Raw genomic sequence first — 17,233 nt, forward strand, 5'->3', positions numbered from 1 at the left:
AGGTGATAGAGTTTTAAGTAAAAGACTAAATTACCCCTTCAAACCTTTATTTTTTTTTGGTATTTTTGTATTTTTTTTTCTTTTTACTATTTGGTATTTGAATTTTAATTGATTTTGAATAGTCCGATATGGAAACTGAAAATTCTCATTGACTTCACCATCTATTTTGTTTTATTTTTATTCAAAATAAAATAAAATTAAAAGTTTAGATTTCAATATCACAAAGTTCATTCATATTATGAGGATTTAAATATTTAACTTTTAAATCATATCTAACTCTGTGAATACTTAATAACGAGGAGATATCTCGTGCTCAACATTTAAAAGTTATTTTGTTTGAGATAATATTTATTTTAATTGTTCTGTAAATTTATTAGTTTTTTGAATACTAATTATTTTAAGATATTATAATATTTTATTTTTTGACGTGTATTACAGTTTTATATTGTTTGTTTGTTGTATTTGCATCATTATTTTGTAAAATATGAAGTAGTAGTTTTAATATTATAATTGTGAACAAATAAAAATTATTAATTTATCATCTATATAAATTTAGGTTTACCGACAAGCCAATGTGAAAATTAAAACACACATTTTTTTAAGATTGAGTAATATATCTTCGTTTGTAAATAAAATTGAGTAAGTGGACCCTTAAAATTGAGTAAGTGGACCATTTTTTGTAAGATTGAATAATTCAAATCACAACATATGCAGAAAAAAAATTCTGTATTTTACTAATCATAAGTGTTATATGAAAATTCCAAACAATTTGTAAATAAAAAAAATAAAGATAATAGGAGAATTATAATTTTAAATCTTAACAAAATTTTTGAAATTTAGTTATTAAAAATAATTATACTGTGTACTTGGATATAAAATCTTAGTTTTTGAAATTCTGATTGGTTTAGATTTTCAATAATATATTTAGTAATTTTCATCTATAATTTATTAGAAAGAGAAAATATAATTTTTTATTTTTGTAGATTTTTATATATTTGATCTGTCAACGTTTTTTATTTTTAATTAATTATCTTTATTTAATTAATTAACTAAACTTATTTAAATTTTTCTACTGACAATTGAATGTAATTTTTTACACATTTTAAAGTTAGTTTCATATTTGTACTTCTCAATTAATATAGTAGGATAATTTAGTGAAATGAAATAAAGAATGACCAAAGAATTTAAATAAAGTAATGAAATTGTTACTAAAAACAGGTTAATCACACATGTCAATTAGAGTATATTATATACTAGTAATATTATAGTCAGTTAATTTTTTTAAAGCTTTTTTTGTCAAACAGTCAGGTAGTTTATTCAATACTCCATAATTTATGTTCATTGTGGAAAACGTGATTAGCGGGGCAAGAAAGTAAAAAGGAATTATTCCTCTTAGTCAATAAATAAGTAGTACTTTAACACTTTAATAGTCACCACCATTTGCTCTGTAATTGCATTTTTTGTTTTGTTTTTGGGGTCTAGAGAAGACTGTGGAACTTGATTATTGACTATGCGTCTATGCCTTTACTTTTCATCTAGAAAAATCGATCTAACGTATCAGATTATGATGCTTACTCTATGATACTGGCCGTTGGATTTTGGTCAAATCCCCAACTTGCAAAATGTGATTCTATATTGACCATCTACATCTAGGGTGAAGAAAATGCTTGTTCTTGCTTTGTATATTTCTGAAGATATAAAAACTTGAATTTTACGCAGGAAAAAAACGTATATGATTGGCATTTGGCCAGATTTGCTTCGTCTTCTTTTTTGAACCATGTTTTTTATTCATTAATCTTTCTCTATTAATATATATTCTTGGTTGGTTGTTGAACCAACCAAGAAAACAAAAACAAAAAACAGTCTTGGGAGACTCCAAAGCTAGTAGGGTTCAACTCAAATGAGTTTATTTAGCTAGATATATAAAAATATAGAAAATGAAATTAACATGAAATAGCTTATTAAAGCTTTATTTTGTACGTTTAAGTAAAACTAACTGAAGAAAAAATCTTTATATTGTCACCAAAACACAGTGTCTTTATATCTGTTTTCATAAGAGGAGAATTGCTCAAAATGGTATCGTTTTAGGTTACTCAAAATGGTATCGTTTCACAATATCAATATAGCCTATTAAAGTTTTAGTTATAATAGGTTAATTGACTTCTCATAACTCACACTATTTTGAACTTTTAATGGATATTCTGATAGATTGCGACACACCCAAAAATGAAAGAGTTAAACAACTGCCAAAGTTGTAATGTTCTGTCTACTTTCTATTTATATATATTATACCATTAAAGAAAAAAGAGAAAATAATAGCTCTTTCCATTATTTTTCCACAAATCAGGTCATGGTGATCCACATTTCCCTGAAAGACCACCTAACAAAGACGTCGACGGATTCGATTTGAGACACGAGATTGAAGGTACAGAGACCTCATCTGTTATCCCATACGCATTCCAACAGAAGGGATCCACATCAGTCTCTCCTTTTGAAGGTAACAATTCAATATCCGAAAGTGTTAAATTTGTGCACGGGACATTGTTGCTACATCCAAAATGCATAGGGGGACTACGAATATCGTATGTGCCTTTTATACTTTGATATACTATATCATTCACATAACCGCAGATGTTTTGTTAGCACAACTTTTAGCCGTGCAATAGTATTGATCTATGATTATCGGATTTCGGACAGTATCCATATGAATATTGTCAAACGTTACACCTGAAACCGACCCGGATCCACCTTGCCATGTCTTGATCCGTACTCCGTTGTCCGAAAATTTTATGACAGAGTCTCTAACCGTAACGTTGGAGACGCATGCCCGTGAGTTATTATCGCCCAAACTTCCAATGCTGCAGAGTATATCATTACATTAACTAAATTATTATGAAATGTTAAAAACTAAATTACACATCACGAGTAGTTTTTACCTAATTCCATGCCCGCCTGGTCCACAAGTGAGGTTTCGTACATCGATATCGTATGATCCAGATCCTATCGAGACACAGTCATCTCCTAGCCAAGAAATGAAGAATCTTGAGTTTGCTTACACTTTAAGTACATTCAAAATGAAGTTTATAGACATAAGACGTGCATACTAGATGTATACCGTTGGAGATAACAGAGTTGTAAATCTCAACAGAGTTGGAGTTCTCAATGTGAATGCCGTCAGTGTTGGGACTAGAAGACGGAGATATGATTCGAAGGAGGTTGATATGAACTACATGGCATTCGTCAAATTTGAGGTGAACCTGTGGGCTGTTCTTTATACTCAGACTTTCCACAAATAGATTCGAGCTCATAAAGAACCTCAAAGCCTGACCACGCCAAAAACATGTAAACATTTTTCAACATTACAATTAATGTACTAAATTTAAGAAAAACATAATTTTTCAAATATTTGATTTTACTTCCCGCGGGGCTTTCGCATGGACCAGCATGTGCAGTTTTGTTGACATTCTGTTTGAACATATTAAGATTCACATGTCATAATATATATTCCTAATAATTTCTGTTATGGTTAGTGTAAATGTACATTTAGTATTATATATTTATATATTGTTATTTACCCGATGAGGTTTGCAGGGAAGATCCCACCAAGTTTGTCCACGGCCGTCGATAACTCCCACACCTTTTAGAGCCATTCCGTTAACTCTATAAAAGACGAGCCATTGTCTTTTGTTTAAACCGCTCGGCCACGAATTTGGTCCATCCCGTGGCACGATGGTCCCATCAACCTTATTTAATTTGAGAATGAAATTAATCAACAGAACTTACAACTATTAGACTCAAATTATTTAATAAAAGTTTGATACTCATGTAGAAATAAAGATTAATTAATTTGAAATTGATTTACTTGGAAGTATTGGTAAGAGCGACAAGGACCAGTGAAAATAGTGGAATGGATCATGAAAGTGAAACCGTAAGGCACAAGCAAGACCGAGACAGTGTTGTTGTTGTTGTTGCTACAAGCTGAATCCCAAGCTTTCTTGAACGGTTCTGTGTCGTCAGTGACACCGTTTCCAACCGCACCATAGTGCCTGACGTTGTAGACTACTTCGTGGTCGGAGTCTTGGGACGGAGATGGAGATTGTGATGGGTCGTTAGGGTTTGGAGAGAGAGGAGGCTGAGACACTAGCTCTTGTATTGGGTGGGGAATGTCTTTGTCTTTGTGATGATGTAGTCTTGCTTCACTTTCATAGGAGAATTGAGAAAATGTGATGAGAATCAATGCATGTAGTGATAGACATAGAATCGGATCACGATACAATTTTAACATTTTGGTTTAGGGTTTGGTTTGGTTTGTTTGGTTGCATATATATGATGATATTAATTATTAAATAACGCCAAGCAAGAATATAAGTATATATATGTTTGTAAATCTTATTAATGATTCGGACATAATGCTTATGATAAGCTTATCTGTATTATCTAAGACAGCTCAAAATGCATGCATTATGTTAAGTGTTATTTCATCGTGTTCATGACAAAGCCCTGATTTTTTGGAAAAAATGCATATATGATACTATTGAATAATGCTCCAATTTAGACATCGGGACATCGTTGGCCACTAAAAAGGTTTTGACTTTTTTTTGAATTCATGTGCTCATACATTCCATTATTTAAAAGATTGTGAAGTTTCTATTTCGTGTGCAAAATAATAGTATTGTTTCATGTCGACAACTGTTCAATCTTCGGAACAATTTTACAGCTAGATTCACAGTTTGTGCAATGTTATAGTTGCAGCTGTTTTGCGAAATAAAATTATTAAAATACACAAATTTTAATATCAGTACTTGGTATATGGAGATATTGACAATTGAAAGATAATCGAAACTAATACCATCACTTTGTTAGTATCGCTAGATATAGTAATCCTCCCTACTATTAAGTATTAATTGAGAAGACACTTTATAAAATATGACATGTTTTGTTAAAAATTAAATTACACGACATTGCAATTAGTCTTTAACTTAACAATATTTTAATATTTTTTATAATAGGTAAAAACGTCATTTTTAATTTCTTTTGTTTCTTTTATTAGAATTTTGTTCATCATTTATATACTTATTTAAGCAAATGATGTTAGAAGTTTAACTTTACTATAAGGCGTATTACAAAAAATGTCAATTATATTTTGATTAATTTAATAACTAACCAAAAAAACTTATATTGGTTTATATAAAAAAGATTAGGAAAAGGGTAAAGAGAAAGACAAAACCTGCTACGAACCAAATCCAGAGTTTGGTTTTTCGTTGTAGTAGCATAAACCGCTATGAAGCTTTTGGCGTGCTGAGTGCAGAAGAACTTTATGAGATTTCTTGAGTGATATCTGACAGAGGAGTGCGACATTGTTAAACAAATCTACGTTGAATGATGACTCTGATTGGTAACGGCTGTTACTTGTGGATGTAGAAACTTTATAAAGAATTTGGCTGTAGATATTTTGACTGTAAAAACTTTTACTGTTAAAATCTGATTATTTACCAACAACTTTTAAAGTTGTAACTGTTATTTTATTTTAATTTTTATTAATAATAAATATAAATTATGTCAAAATATAATTCATAACAATTTAGTAACAAAAATAAAGTTTATTAATGATAAATTAAATTTTTTAAAATGTATCAACAAAATATGTAATTTTTTTTGAAAATTCTGTTTTTCTTTTGTTTTTGGTAATTGATTTTTAATTGTTTTGAATGTTTTTTATATTGAGTAGTTATATGACCAGTCAAAAATCTCATTAAACACTAATAAAGTCTTAAAAGCCTTCCCCAATCAGGGCCGATGATTCTAGTTATGAAAAAGAATAAGAAAAGATGAACTATCACTTTAATCGTCACGACGAAGAGAAACGTAGAAGACGAGGAGAAGGAAATCGAAAATTATTACCAAGTATGGAATACGCTAAGTGGAAGGGAAGGTTTCGATATTTCAAATCATAAAGAAAGAGGAAGACTCTTAGAGCATCTCCAATGGTTAGATCGCATACAATAGGATCTAACTATAGTTTAATTGAAAAAAATGCAAAGATAAAAATGATACATGCCACACACCAAACCCATAACTATGTGTAAAGAAAAAGCAAATCTGAAAATATTAGTAAGTGTGAAAAATTGCAAAACACTTGCTTAAATTTTGCTTAAGAATTGCTAAACATTTTTGTTTCCATATTATTTATAAGTTTAAGTATGACAGAAATAATAACTAACTTTATTTGGGTATAAATTTTGAATATATATAAAATTTAAGGGACTAATTATAGATGTATAATTTAATGAAAAATGAATTAAAAGTCTCTTATAACATGGATATAAAAATGGAGATTTCTATTTTGGGATAGGTTGGAAAGGTATTTCTCTAAAATGGAGTTTACATATAGAAATGATTATAGGTTGGTGCTGAGTTAGTGAATAAGGAGGGGGATCAACTGACCCCATATAATTTATGAATTTTTTAATTTAGGCTTGCATATGTATTATACAATTGCAAATTTGGTTTGTTTTTAGTGAGTTGACCCCATGTCTCAAGTTCTACTACTCCTTTTGAACCATTCTTTTTATTTTTCTATAGTAATTTTTTGGTGTTCTTTCATCTTTTAAGTTTTTAATAATAACTCATATACTAGATAGTTACCCATGATGTATAGCACGGATAAATGTTTGCATAAAGTTTACAGTAATTTGTTAGTTATAAAATAATAGTAGAAGTTTTATTTGATTTACTCTAGATAGTATAACATGGAGAAATCGAGATTTCTAAGCCCGACCGGTTCAATACAGGGTTCGTTTAATTTTTTAGAATTTTACCAAATTTATATGATTTATTGATTTGAACATTGTATTATGTACTAAAGACAGATTGAAATCACAATATAAAACTAAATAAATCAAATGTAGTAAATTATAAAATGTATAGATTAAAATCAAATAAATTTCTATTATTGTTTTATAGTTAACAAATTACAATAAAGTTAATGCGAACATTTTTCCCTGTTGTACAACATGGGTATCTATCTAGTTTTGATATTATAAATTTAGAATTAAAAACAACATCTTGTTTTTGTATTATCGTAAATATCATTGTTTACATAAGTAAAAAATAGTTAAGTAGATAATCGACAATTTATATATAAATTATTATTATTAAATTTAACAAATAGGGCGGATATCTAACTAATTATTGTTTTGATATGATAAAACTGAATTGGCATATGAAACAAAAAGAAAAACATCAAACTTAGGCATTCATATTCATAAATATGAAATATTAATATCATCATATGGATGGAGAACCCTCTGTGTAAAATAAGGCAAAATCTTTGATGGTCTTAACTGGTTACAAGTTACAACATAAGTGAAAATTTGGATAGACTGAATAAGAGAACCTCACATTGGAATTAGTTAGAAACGTATGTTTATATATTATAAAAAAGGATGAAACTTGATCCTATATTTTATCAAATTTACTTCATTTCTTTCATATACAATGATACATAAGAATGCTGCATGTTTATTTTCCTGACAACATAGATATAATAAACTCAGAAATTTAGACGAGGAGTAAAATGTATGAAATGCACACTATAAAAAATCTATATGAGGTTTCTCTGTGCAAACTCCTGTAAGAACAGTGGGGTAGTGTTGTGTTGTGATGTCTTAACTAAGTGGTCTTTGTGCTTTTTGCTATCTCTGCAAATTGCTCCAAACTATTCTTTATCAATCCTTGCATTAGCGGTTGAAGCGCCTGAAGAAAGCAAAGATGCATTGTAAAACATTAGAGGTAAATGTTACCAGAAGACATGATATTCACTCTCTAAATCATTGAATAAAGAATGCTTGCTTACCGCTGCAAATGGAATAAGTAGCAGCGGAACTTCATATGCAAAGGTTAGCTGCAAACAAAGCAAAGAAGAACTCAGAGACGAAATTGGTTAAATAATCATTGGGAACTCAAAAAACCGATGATGCTAACAACAATGAAATCTCACTTCTACATCACATGATGAAGGTCCTAGCGGGAAAAAGCGGACAGTCCCCCTGTAAAAAAAAAAAAAAAAAAAAAAGCAAGACCTTTAAATCAAGGTTGGTTCAATAGATGGAGATTCAGAATCACTGATTCGTTTCAGTTCTGTTAACTTGTTAGGAAGGCCTTCTAGAGAAATCCAGTGTATTTTCTGGTTCGGGAGAGGCTGCATAAAACAGAATCAAGAAAAAAATCATGTGAAATCCAAATTATAGAGCATCAAAGCCGATTAACATGTTCTAGATAGTGAGTGGAGCTACTTTAATTATAAACAGTTCATGATACTTGCCTGCAAGTTCTTAGCAAGCCAAGCGTACTCAAGATTCTGACCAAATGCTTTATATTTCAACGTCCATCGAGATAAATCAGGCTTGTCCTTCAATATCTGAAGAACTAAATCCGGAACATCAAAAAACAAATCCAAAAAGCCAACAGAAACAGTCATGACCATATGAACAAACAAACAAAGTCAAACCACCTTAACGGAAGAAATGAATGTCATCCATCTAGGAATTGATTCACGCTCCGAGTAGAGTCCATAAGCAACTGATACGGGCACTTCAACCTTCATCTTAACTCTGCAATTTTCCAGAGATACAAAAAAGGTTTATAAAACCTTCATTGACATATAAACAGTGAAAAGCATCAAAATTTGACTATCTAAAGCTACCGTTGAAAAAAAAGTATTCAACTTTATATCTCCAGACCAATCAGTTCTACAAAGGAAAGTATTATATTGTAAATCTAGCCAAATTGCTCAAGTCGGAGAGCAGAGGAGTTAGAAGCTCGCTTACTTGCATTCTTGCCATTCCATGAGAGTATCAAATCTCTTGAATACTGAAGTTTTAAAGGATCTATTGGTTAAAATCAAAGGAGAGAATCTAGAAGCAAGAGACGAAGGCTTCATCGGAGAAGGAAAACATCTCGAACTTGGTTTAGCAGCTACGGCGTTCCGGCAACGAAATGTCCGGTTATCGAATCCGTTGAAGACGGCTTTGGAGTTCGTGAGAGAAAAAATCGCCGTCGCAGACATCTTCTTCTTCTTCTTCTTCTTCTTCTTCTTCGTCGTCTTCCTTGCGTTTTCTGTGTGATTTAAGCTTTTTCCGGCGGAAGAAAATGTAAAGAGTATGAAAGGAGGAGAAGAAACATGCTTCTTGTTTTCCAGATGCCACGTGTTCTTCTTTCTAAGAGACCGGTGGTTTACATCTTTTTTTAAAAAACTTAATGGGCCGTTAATGGGCTACAAACGAAGCTCACTTTAGGGCCCGTTGGAGACCTTTGTCTCTCTCTCTTTTGCTCTTTCTCTCTCTCTCTCTCTCTCTCGCTCGCTCGCTGAGAATGGAGGCGAAACGTAGTAGCAATCGATGCAGTTTCTGGCTTCCGAAGAAGAAGAGATCATGCGCGAATTCTCCAATCGAGAGTTCTATGTGAGTTTTGATTTTTCGAAGAAGTTTAAAGTTTCGTTTTTTTCTTTCAAAATTAGTGAACAGAGCTGATTTTTTTGCTAAACAGGTTTTGTGGGAACCATAGTCAGAGATTGGAAGGTGAATGGATTCCATGCCCTATCGATCCTTCTCAGTAAGTCAAAGTTTTTTTCTTTTTTTCACGAAGGTTTTAAATTTGCTATTTATCTTGCTGTTTTCTAACAAACTGTTTGATTCGAAATTTGTAGCTCTGTGTTGCAGGAGAATCTCGAAGGGCATGTCAAGAGATGCCCTTTACTTAAACAGACCATAGCTTTGTCTGGTCAAAGGTTTTATCAGAAGGGTATTAATGCCGGAGAAGAAGATGAAGAAGGAGATAAGAAGATGGAATCTTGTTCTGTTGTTACTTCAGAGATGAAGAGGGATCTGCTATATAGTATGAGTGTTTCTAAGTTTCTTCAGCTAATTAAGAAAATTGATGATGTTCATGGCGGTATTTGTAAAGATATTGAAGATTCGTATCTGTCACCTGAAGCTTGTAACATATGGTTTAATAAGGAGATAGATAGGTAAATGGTTAGAATAGTTTGGAGCTTTCGTTGTTGTTGGGGTTTGGTTAGTGAGATGAGAAGGTTTCTGTTTTACTGATAGTTTCTGTGATTTGTTTGGCAGGAAGATACCGTTTCAAGAGAAGCACGTTTTGCAGCAAGGTTCGATTCTTGGTAACTTGGAAAATTTTGGTGTATTGAAGAGGTGCAATGAAAATGTGGAATGTTGCGAAAGCGATGTCGATGAGAAAGAGGATAATAGTGTGTCTGCGGTTGTTGAATTTGGCGCTGGGAGAGGATACTTAACACAGATGCTAGCAGATTGCTATGGGATCAATAAGGTGTATCTAGTTGAGAGGAAATCTTATAAGCTCAAGGTTGGTTAAGCTTGCTTTGTTTGTGTTCATTCCTTTCTTTTCAGTAGTTTTGCGTATATTTTCAATCCACATTTGTTTTACTGCTTCTAGGCTGATCGGTCATTGAGGCAAAAGGAGAACTTAGTATTAGAGCGTATGAGAATCGATAGTAAGTTAAATCTAGTACATTTTCTTGTATACTTGTTCCGGGTTATGTAGTATTGATCAAAAAATAAAATCTTTTGTGTTTTCAGTCGAGGATTTGGACCTTAACGCAGTTGAATCTTTACATGGTGTTCCTTATGTGGCTGTTGGGAAACATCTTTGTGGTCCTGCAACAGGTCACTACTCTCATGTCTTTACTCCTACACTTTTGGATTTCCACTTCATAATGAGTATCTGTTTTTGCTGATTGATGTACATTTTGATGCCTGGATAATAGATTTGAGCTTAAGATGTTGTTTATCGAGACAAGATGGTGAAAGCCCGGTACTTAGAGGTCTCGCTATTGCGACTTGTTGCCATCATCTTTGCCAATGGAAAAGCTACATAAGTAAGTAAACTCAGTCACTACTTCGTCTTTGATCTATCAGAGTATTATAGAACTTCTCAATTAAACAAGAATATGGTCATGTGTCTCGCAGACAAAGAATATATCCTTAGCCTGGGGATTTCCAAGGACGAGTTCCATATTATGACTTCGTTCACTAGCTGGGCTGTTGATGATGATCACGGTTCCAATCTTCCTGGTGTTGACGACATTGATGACCTTCTTGTGTCAAAGTAATATTTCTTGGACTTAAAAGATCATAAAGAAGTTTACTTGAGATAAGTAATTTCATTTTAATTGTTCTTCTGATGCTGTAGTGCAAAGGAGGAAGAAGAAGAAGTGAAAGATGATTCATTGAGCAGCGTGGAGGAAGTTGTGAAGAATACAAAACCCATGGAAAGAGCTGTTTTAGGTTTTAAATGCAAACAGATAATTGATGCGGGGAGGATGCAGTGGGTTAAAAAACACGGGTTAGATTCAAAGCTTGTGAAGTATATCCCGGCAAGCATCTCGCCTGAAAATACTCTACTGGTCGCCGGATGATAACCCAGTCCTTGTTTTGCTTGATGTTTGTTGTATTGTTGTTGGTTATCCAATATGTGGTAGGTGAAGACTAGAACAGATATACATATGGTGCACGACTGCAATTTTTTGATATATTTATTTTATATCAAGTCACAACCTCGTGTGTTTTTTAACTTTTAAGTATGGTATTGGTGGTTGATAATCTTTGGAAAACAGAATGATCTTTTTTGCATAACTACAAATTACAATACCAAATTTTTTATGAAATCATTACATAAGCGAATAAAAAATCTTACTATTGTTTAGCTCTTTGTCTTTGGTCAAATCCACTGTAGTAGTACAAAACCAATTTTCTCACATTCTATTACTTGTTTTTGGGTCAAAATCTCACATTCTATTACATGTACATGAATCTCGTCTGCGTCGATTATCCTCGTAATTTAACTCGAGGATAATGAAGACTGCAACGTCATTACACACGCACGTCCGTACGTATCAGTTTTGTTCCGTTCACACTTCACACTCAGTCAAATAGTCAGAACACTTTCGCCAGATCATCAATCAACCCACTCTATAAATAATCCAATCGCTTACCACCACCAAGATCATTCAAATACACCGCGATGGAAACACCTAAAGGCACCATCATTTTCACTACCGTTGGTCGAACTCACTACGGCTTCGACGTCTTCTCTCTCCACATCGCCACCTCCCTCGAACGCCGTTTAACAGACGGGGTTTCCGTTAATTTCAACGCTCGATTCACCAGCGGCGATGACGTCGTCTTTGTTTCGGAGCGAAACGGATCCGCTAGAATTTACAGAACCCGACCCGGAAATTCTGAACCCGAGCAGCTTCCCGGAGCTCCGGATAGCTACTTCCACGACCGTCCCATCGTTACTCAATCCAACAGACTCTATTTCATCTCAGCTCACGACCAACCTGATCGTCATTTCAAGAATTGGTCTGCGCTTTATGCCGTGGAACTCAACGACGAGAAGAGAGAGGTTACACGTGTCACTCCACCAGAAGTCGCCGATTTTAGCCCGGCGGTTTCTCAATCGGGTGAACTCTTAGCCGTCGCGTCATATGGATCTCGATCTTGGGGAGGTGAGTTTCACGAGATCAACACTGATATCGTTGTCTGCAAAGCATCTGAACCGGAGACAAGAGTGGTGATTTGCGAGCGTGGCGGATGGCCGACTTGGTCCGGCGATTCAACTGTTTTCTTCCACCACCAAGCAGACGACGGTTGGTGGAGCATATTCCGGAGAATTTCCAGAAAAATCCCGATTTCCCGATCGTACCGACCCGAGTCACTCCATCTGGACTCCACTGCTTCACACCTGCAGCTTTCAACGACGGGAAACGAATCGCCGTCGCAACCCGCCGCCGCGGCGTCACCTACCGTCACATCGAGATTTATGACCTTGAACACAAAACGTTTCAGCCAGTGACTGAGCCACTCAATCCGAGTTTCCACCACTACAACCCCTTCGTATCTGCCGATTCCGAGTTCCTCGGCTACCACCGGTTCAGAGGCGGCGAGTCAACTCAGGGCGAATCAATAGTTCCGAACATAGAATCCATCGTATCACCAATCAAAACACTCAGCTTAAACGGATCGTTTCCAGCACCATCCCCTAACGGCGATCTAATAGCTTTAAACTCCGATTACGACATCAACGGTGGTATCAAAGTCGCGAAATCCGACGGGTCAAAACGATGGACGTTGATCAAAGACCGTACAGCTTTCTACAATTCATGGAGTCCAACGGAGCGTCATGTAATCTACACATCTCTCGGTCCAATCTTCAGTCCGGCGAGTGTGGCGGTTCAGATAGCTCGAATTAAGTTCGATCCCTCAGACCTCACCGCCGATAAAGAAGAGCTTCCATGTGATGTGAAGATTCTCACACTCGATAACACTGGGAACAACGCTTTCCCTTCTTGCTCTCCCGATGGCAAATCAGTCGTGTTCCGATCTGGTAGATCAGGTCATAAGAATCTCTACATTCTAGACGCCGTTAACGGAGAATCTAACGGCGGTGGGATACGACGGTTAACGGAAGGGCCATGGATCGATACTATGCCTTGCTGGTCTCCGAAAGGAGATCTCATCGGATTTTCATCTAACCGGCACAATCCAGAGAACACCGCTGCGTTCGGTGCTTACGTGGTGAGACTTGACGGTTCTGGTTTGAGGAGGATTCAAATTGCGGGACTGGAAGGTTCGGAGGAAGCGGCGAGGGAGAGAGTTAATCACGTTAGTTTCAATAAGGATGGTGATTGGACAGTTTTCACGGCGAACCTCTGTGGGATAACGGCGGAGCCGGTGGCGATTCCGAATCAGTTTCAGCCGTATGGGGATTTGTACGTTGTCAAAGTGGACGGGACGGGGTTGAGGAGGCTGACGTGGAATGGGTATGAGGATGGGACTCTATTGGGCCGATGTATACAAAGCCTCGATAGTTAGCCGACTTGTGTAGGTGCTCGGTCAGCAATCTTTGTCTTAGGGTTTACCAAAGTTGTATAAATACCTTGTACAAACCTCGATGAATACACACACAAATTATTCTATTCTTCTTTACACGGTATCAGAGCATCGATCTTTCTAAACGATTTGAGTTTCTGATTCTTTTAATTATCTTAGTTTCTTTTCTTTGTTCATTGTTTCTTTCTCTTGTTCGGTGAGATGGGGGAAGATGATAAGAAAACTGTTGCGACCAGTGGGTCTGTAGAGAAAGCGGTAGCCGTAACTCCTTACTTTGTGTTCGCGTCCGACAACTCAGGGGCGTTGATCACATCGGTGCAGCTGAAAGGAGATAACTACAATGAGTGGGCTACGGAGATGTTGAACGCACTTCAAGCCAAGAGGAAGACTGGATTCATTGACGGGTCTTTGCCGAAACCATCGGAGGGTCATGCTGATTTGGAATCTTGTCTTAGTGTGAACTCCATGATCGTTGGGTGGCTGCGAACATCGATCGAGCCACGTGTTAGATCAACGGTGACGTTTATCACCGATGCTCACAAGTTGTGGGACAATTTGCGAGAACATTTCTCAGTTGGGAATAAAGTACGTGTGCATCAACTAATGGCTAAGTTAGCTTCATGTAGACAAGAAGGGCAAGCGGTGATTGATTACTATGGACGGCTTGCCAAGATGTGGGAGGAGCTGCAAACGTATAGGCCACCACCGGCTTGTACGTGTTCTGCGGCAGCAGCATATGAGAAGGAGAGAGAAGATGAAAGAGTTCATCAGTTCGTGATGGGTCTCGACGAGTCGAGATTCGGACATGTGGTGAGTGCAATTATTGAGGCTGATGTGTTGCCTGATCTCGGGAAAGTATACAACAAAGTGATTCGAGAAGAAGACAGGCTGAATTCAGCAAAGGTATGTGAACAACAACATGAAGCTGTTGGATTTCTAGCTCGTCGTGAACAAGGGAGTGGTGATGCAAATACAGCTCGACGTGATTCTCGTGAAGAAAGTAATTTTGGGGGTCAAAGTTTCGGTGGAAACAGAGGACGTGATCGACTCTGTTCCAACTGTGGGAGAGCTGGTCATGAGAAGAACTCATGTTGGCAGATTGTAGGATATCCAGAGTGGTTCTCCGAGAGGAATGGTAGAGGAGGACGTGGTTCAAACCGAGGCGGTGGTCGTGGTGGTTTTTCTGGTGGAAGAGGAAGAGGACAAGTTAATATTGCCTATGCAACAAGTGCCAATCCGAATGTTGCGGGTTCTACTAATCTCACTCCAGAACAAATGTTACATGCGCTTTCTCAGATGTTGAAAGAAAAATCAAGTGGAGGTGGTGACAAATTGATTGGTAAGATATGTGGAGATGTGATTCTTGATACAGGAGCTTCTCATCACATGACGGGAGATTTGTCTGTTCTTTCAAATCTCAAAGATACATCACCTTATACGATTGGTTTTGCAGATGGAAATACAACATCATCACGACAAACTGGCGTGTTCCGTTTGTCGGATCGTATTAGTTTATATGATGTTTTATATGTACCAGATTTGAATTGCTCTTTAGTCTTGGTATCAAAACTCTTGAAGGATTCTAATTGTTTTGCGTTTTTCACCGACGCGATGTGTGTGTTTTACAGGACCGGTTTTCGAGGACGCTGATTGGAGCCGGGAAAGAACGTGATAGAGTTTATTATTTTGCGGATGACAAAGCTGCTCGAGTAAACAAGACAGTTCGGAAGGTTGATGAACAGTTGTGGCATCAGCGGTTAGGTCATCCCTCGTTTTCAGTATTAGCTACTATGCCTTTGTTTTCTGGTGTTTCTGTTTCTGCTAGTCCAAGTCCGTGTGACACATGTTTTCGGGCTAAGCAAACTAGAGATTCTTTTTCGGGAAGTATTAATAAAACAAGTGAGTGTTTTGCTTTAATCCATGTTGATGTTTGGGGTCCCTATCGTATCAAAGCGTCTAACGGAGCATCATATTTTTTGCCAATTTTGGATGATTTTTATCGTACTGTGTGGACATTTTTGCTGTTAGAAAAATTAGAAGTTAAGAGTGTTCTTCAAAATTTTTGTGCTTATTCAGAAAAACAATTTGGTAAGGCGGTTAAAATGGTTCGAAGTGATAATGGAACAGAATTCTTGTGTTTGTCATCTTTCTTTCGAGAAAAGGGTATTGTACATCAAACCACTTGTGTGGGAACACCACAACAAAATGGTAGAGTGGAAAGAAAGCATCGTCATCTCTTAAATGTTGCAAGATCGTTGTTATTTCAAGCAAATATGCCTACCAAATTTTGGGGAGAAGCGGTATTTACTGCAGCTCATGTTATTAATTTAACACCAACAAAGCTTCTACGTCATAAGTGTCCTCATGAGGTGTTGTTTGGACAACAACCTTCGTATGATGAGCTGAGAGTGTTTGGTTCTTTGTGTTATGCTCACAAACAGATACGAGACAAAGACAAGTTTGTCTCACGTAGTAGAAAATGTGTTTTTGTTGGTTACTCGTACGGTAAGAAAGGCTGGAACTTATATGATTTGGACACAAATGAGTTCTTTGTGTCTCGTGATGTGATATTCAAGGAAACTGAATTTCCTTTCTCTTCTCAGTTGGAATCCGAACCCTCTAGCTGTAATGTAGACAATTGTGATTTTGATTGGCTTCTTGACGTATCGGGAAATATTGAAAACAGGGGGAGTGTCGTGGGTTCTACGAGTGAGACGGACTCCCCAGCCAAAGTTGTCGAAACAGAGGTTCGTGAAGTTAGTCCTGCTGATCTTGATGTTGCAATTCTAGAAGTTGGACCCATTGTGTCGCCTAGAACATCTCCTGCTAGTGTTTTGAATGATGATCCTAGTACCGTCGAAGCTGAATTAGGACAGGCTAAGCGTATGAAGATACCGTCTGTTCGATTGCAAGATTACCTGTTGTATAATATTGTGGCAAGCACTCCATCTAATCACGTTCTTCCCGATCACTCCATCCACGATTCTCTCGTCACGGTCCAAGGTACTTCACTATATCCACTCACCGATTTTATCACTGATGCACGTTTTTTGACCCGCTACAAAGCTTTTCTTGCAGCGGTTAGTGCATCGGTGGAGCCACGAAGTTACAAAAAGGCTATTCAAGACAAACGGTGGACGAATGCTATGGGTAAAGAAGTTGGTGCTCTTGAGGAAACTAACACGTTTAGTTATGTCGATTTACCTCCAGGAAAAGTGGCTCTTGACACAATGTGGGTTTATAAAATCAAGTTTCACTCTGATGGAAGTATAGAACGGTATAAGGCACGCCTTGTGGTGCTA

The 17,233-nt window shown here is 36.3% G+C and overlaps 2 protein-coding genes and 2 pseudogenes across 4 annotated transcripts; 2 read left to right on the plus strand and 2 right to left on the minus strand.

Moving 5' to 3' along the window:
- Positions 1 to 2,250: 2,250 nt before the first annotated feature.
- Positions 2,251 to 4,308, minus strand: LOC104737598 (polygalacturonase At1g48100-like; annotated as a pseudogene). Its single transcript, XR_015578799.1, has 6 exons — positions 3,863 to 4,308; positions 3,576 to 3,743; positions 3,424 to 3,465; positions 3,116 to 3,323; positions 2,937 to 3,021; positions 2,251 to 2,858 (listed from the first exon to the last, which is right to left on the minus strand). The product of XR_015578799.1 is annotated as a polygalacturonase At1g48100-like (transcript).
- A 3,155-nt stretch (positions 4,309 to 7,463) lies between these two features.
- On the minus strand, positions 7,464 to 9,214 carry LOC104737599 (uncharacterized). Its single transcript, XM_010457812.3, has 7 exons — positions 8,829 to 9,214; positions 8,513 to 8,612; positions 8,324 to 8,419; positions 8,148 to 8,200; positions 8,000 to 8,048; positions 7,856 to 7,903; positions 7,464 to 7,755 (listed from the first exon to the last, which is right to left on the minus strand). The coding sequence occupies exons 1-7, from the start codon at positions 9,065 to 9,067 to the stop codon at positions 7,672 to 7,674; spliced, it is 669 nt and encodes a 222-aa protein (XP_010456114.1). The 5' UTR covers positions 9,068 to 9,214; the 3' UTR covers positions 7,464 to 7,671.
- A 74-nt stretch (positions 9,215 to 9,288) lies between these two features.
- LOC104737600 (uncharacterized) lies at positions 9,289 to 11,593 on the plus strand. 2 transcript variants are annotated; one of them, XM_010457813.3, is made up of 9 exons: positions 9,289 to 9,461; positions 9,547 to 9,612; positions 9,707 to 10,027; positions 10,131 to 10,383; positions 10,474 to 10,531; positions 10,617 to 10,703; positions 10,805 to 10,915; positions 11,007 to 11,145; positions 11,230 to 11,593. In XM_010457813.3, exons 1-9 carry the CDS (start codon positions 9,373 to 9,375, stop codon positions 11,453 to 11,455), a joined length of 1,350 nt encoding a protein of 449 aa, XP_010456115.2. In that variant the 5' UTR covers positions 9,289 to 9,372; the 3' UTR covers positions 11,456 to 11,593. The 2 variants fall into 2 exon arrangements, with proteins under 2 accessions (XP_010456115.2, XP_087337469.1); XM_087481343.1 differs by having other exon boundaries at positions 9,323 to 9,461; positions 9,720 to 10,027.
- Positions 11,594 to 11,945: 352 nt separating this feature from the next.
- LOC104737601 (uncharacterized) lies at positions 11,946 to 14,017 on the plus strand (annotated as a pseudogene).
- Positions 14,018 to 17,233: the final 3,216 nt, after the last annotated feature.

The sequence above is a fragment of the Camelina sativa genome, chromosome 13, assembly GCF_030686135.1.
Source record: "Camelina sativa cultivar CO46 ecotype springtype chromosome 13, ASM3068613v1".
NCBI classification, from domain to species: domain Eukaryota; kingdom Viridiplantae; phylum Streptophyta; class Magnoliopsida; order Brassicales; family Brassicaceae; genus Camelina; species Camelina sativa.

What these genes read in the sequence shown, in the direction of transcription:
- LOC104737599 (XM_010457812.3), bottom strand. Translation starts at nt 9,067, where the DNA reads ATGTCTGCGACGGCGATTTTTTCTCTCACGAACTCCAAAGCCGTCTTC. An exon ending in CATTCATTTCTTCCGTTAAG is followed by an intron (nt 8,420 to 8,512) that starts GTGGTTTGACTT and finishes TTAGTTCTTCAG; the next exon opens with ATATTGAAGGACAAGCCTGA. An exon ending in CTTCATCATGTGATGTAGAA is followed by an intron (nt 7,904 to 7,999) that starts GTGAGATTTCAT and finishes CTTTGTTTGCAG; the next exon opens with CTAACCTTTGCATATGAAGT.
- LOC104737600 (XM_010457813.3), top strand. Translation starts at nt 9,373, where the DNA reads ATGGAGGCGAAACGTAGTAGCAATCGATGCAGTTTCTGGCTTCCGAAG. An exon ending in TGCCCTATCGATCCTTCTCA is followed by an intron (nt 9,613 to 9,706) that starts GTAAGTCAAAGT and finishes CGAAATTTGTAG; the next exon opens with CTCTGTGTTGCAGGAGAATC. An exon ending in CCAATGGAAAAGCTACATAA is followed by an intron (nt 10,916 to 11,006) that starts GTAAGTAAACTC and finishes TGTGTCTCGCAG; the next exon opens with ACAAAGAATATATCCTTAGC.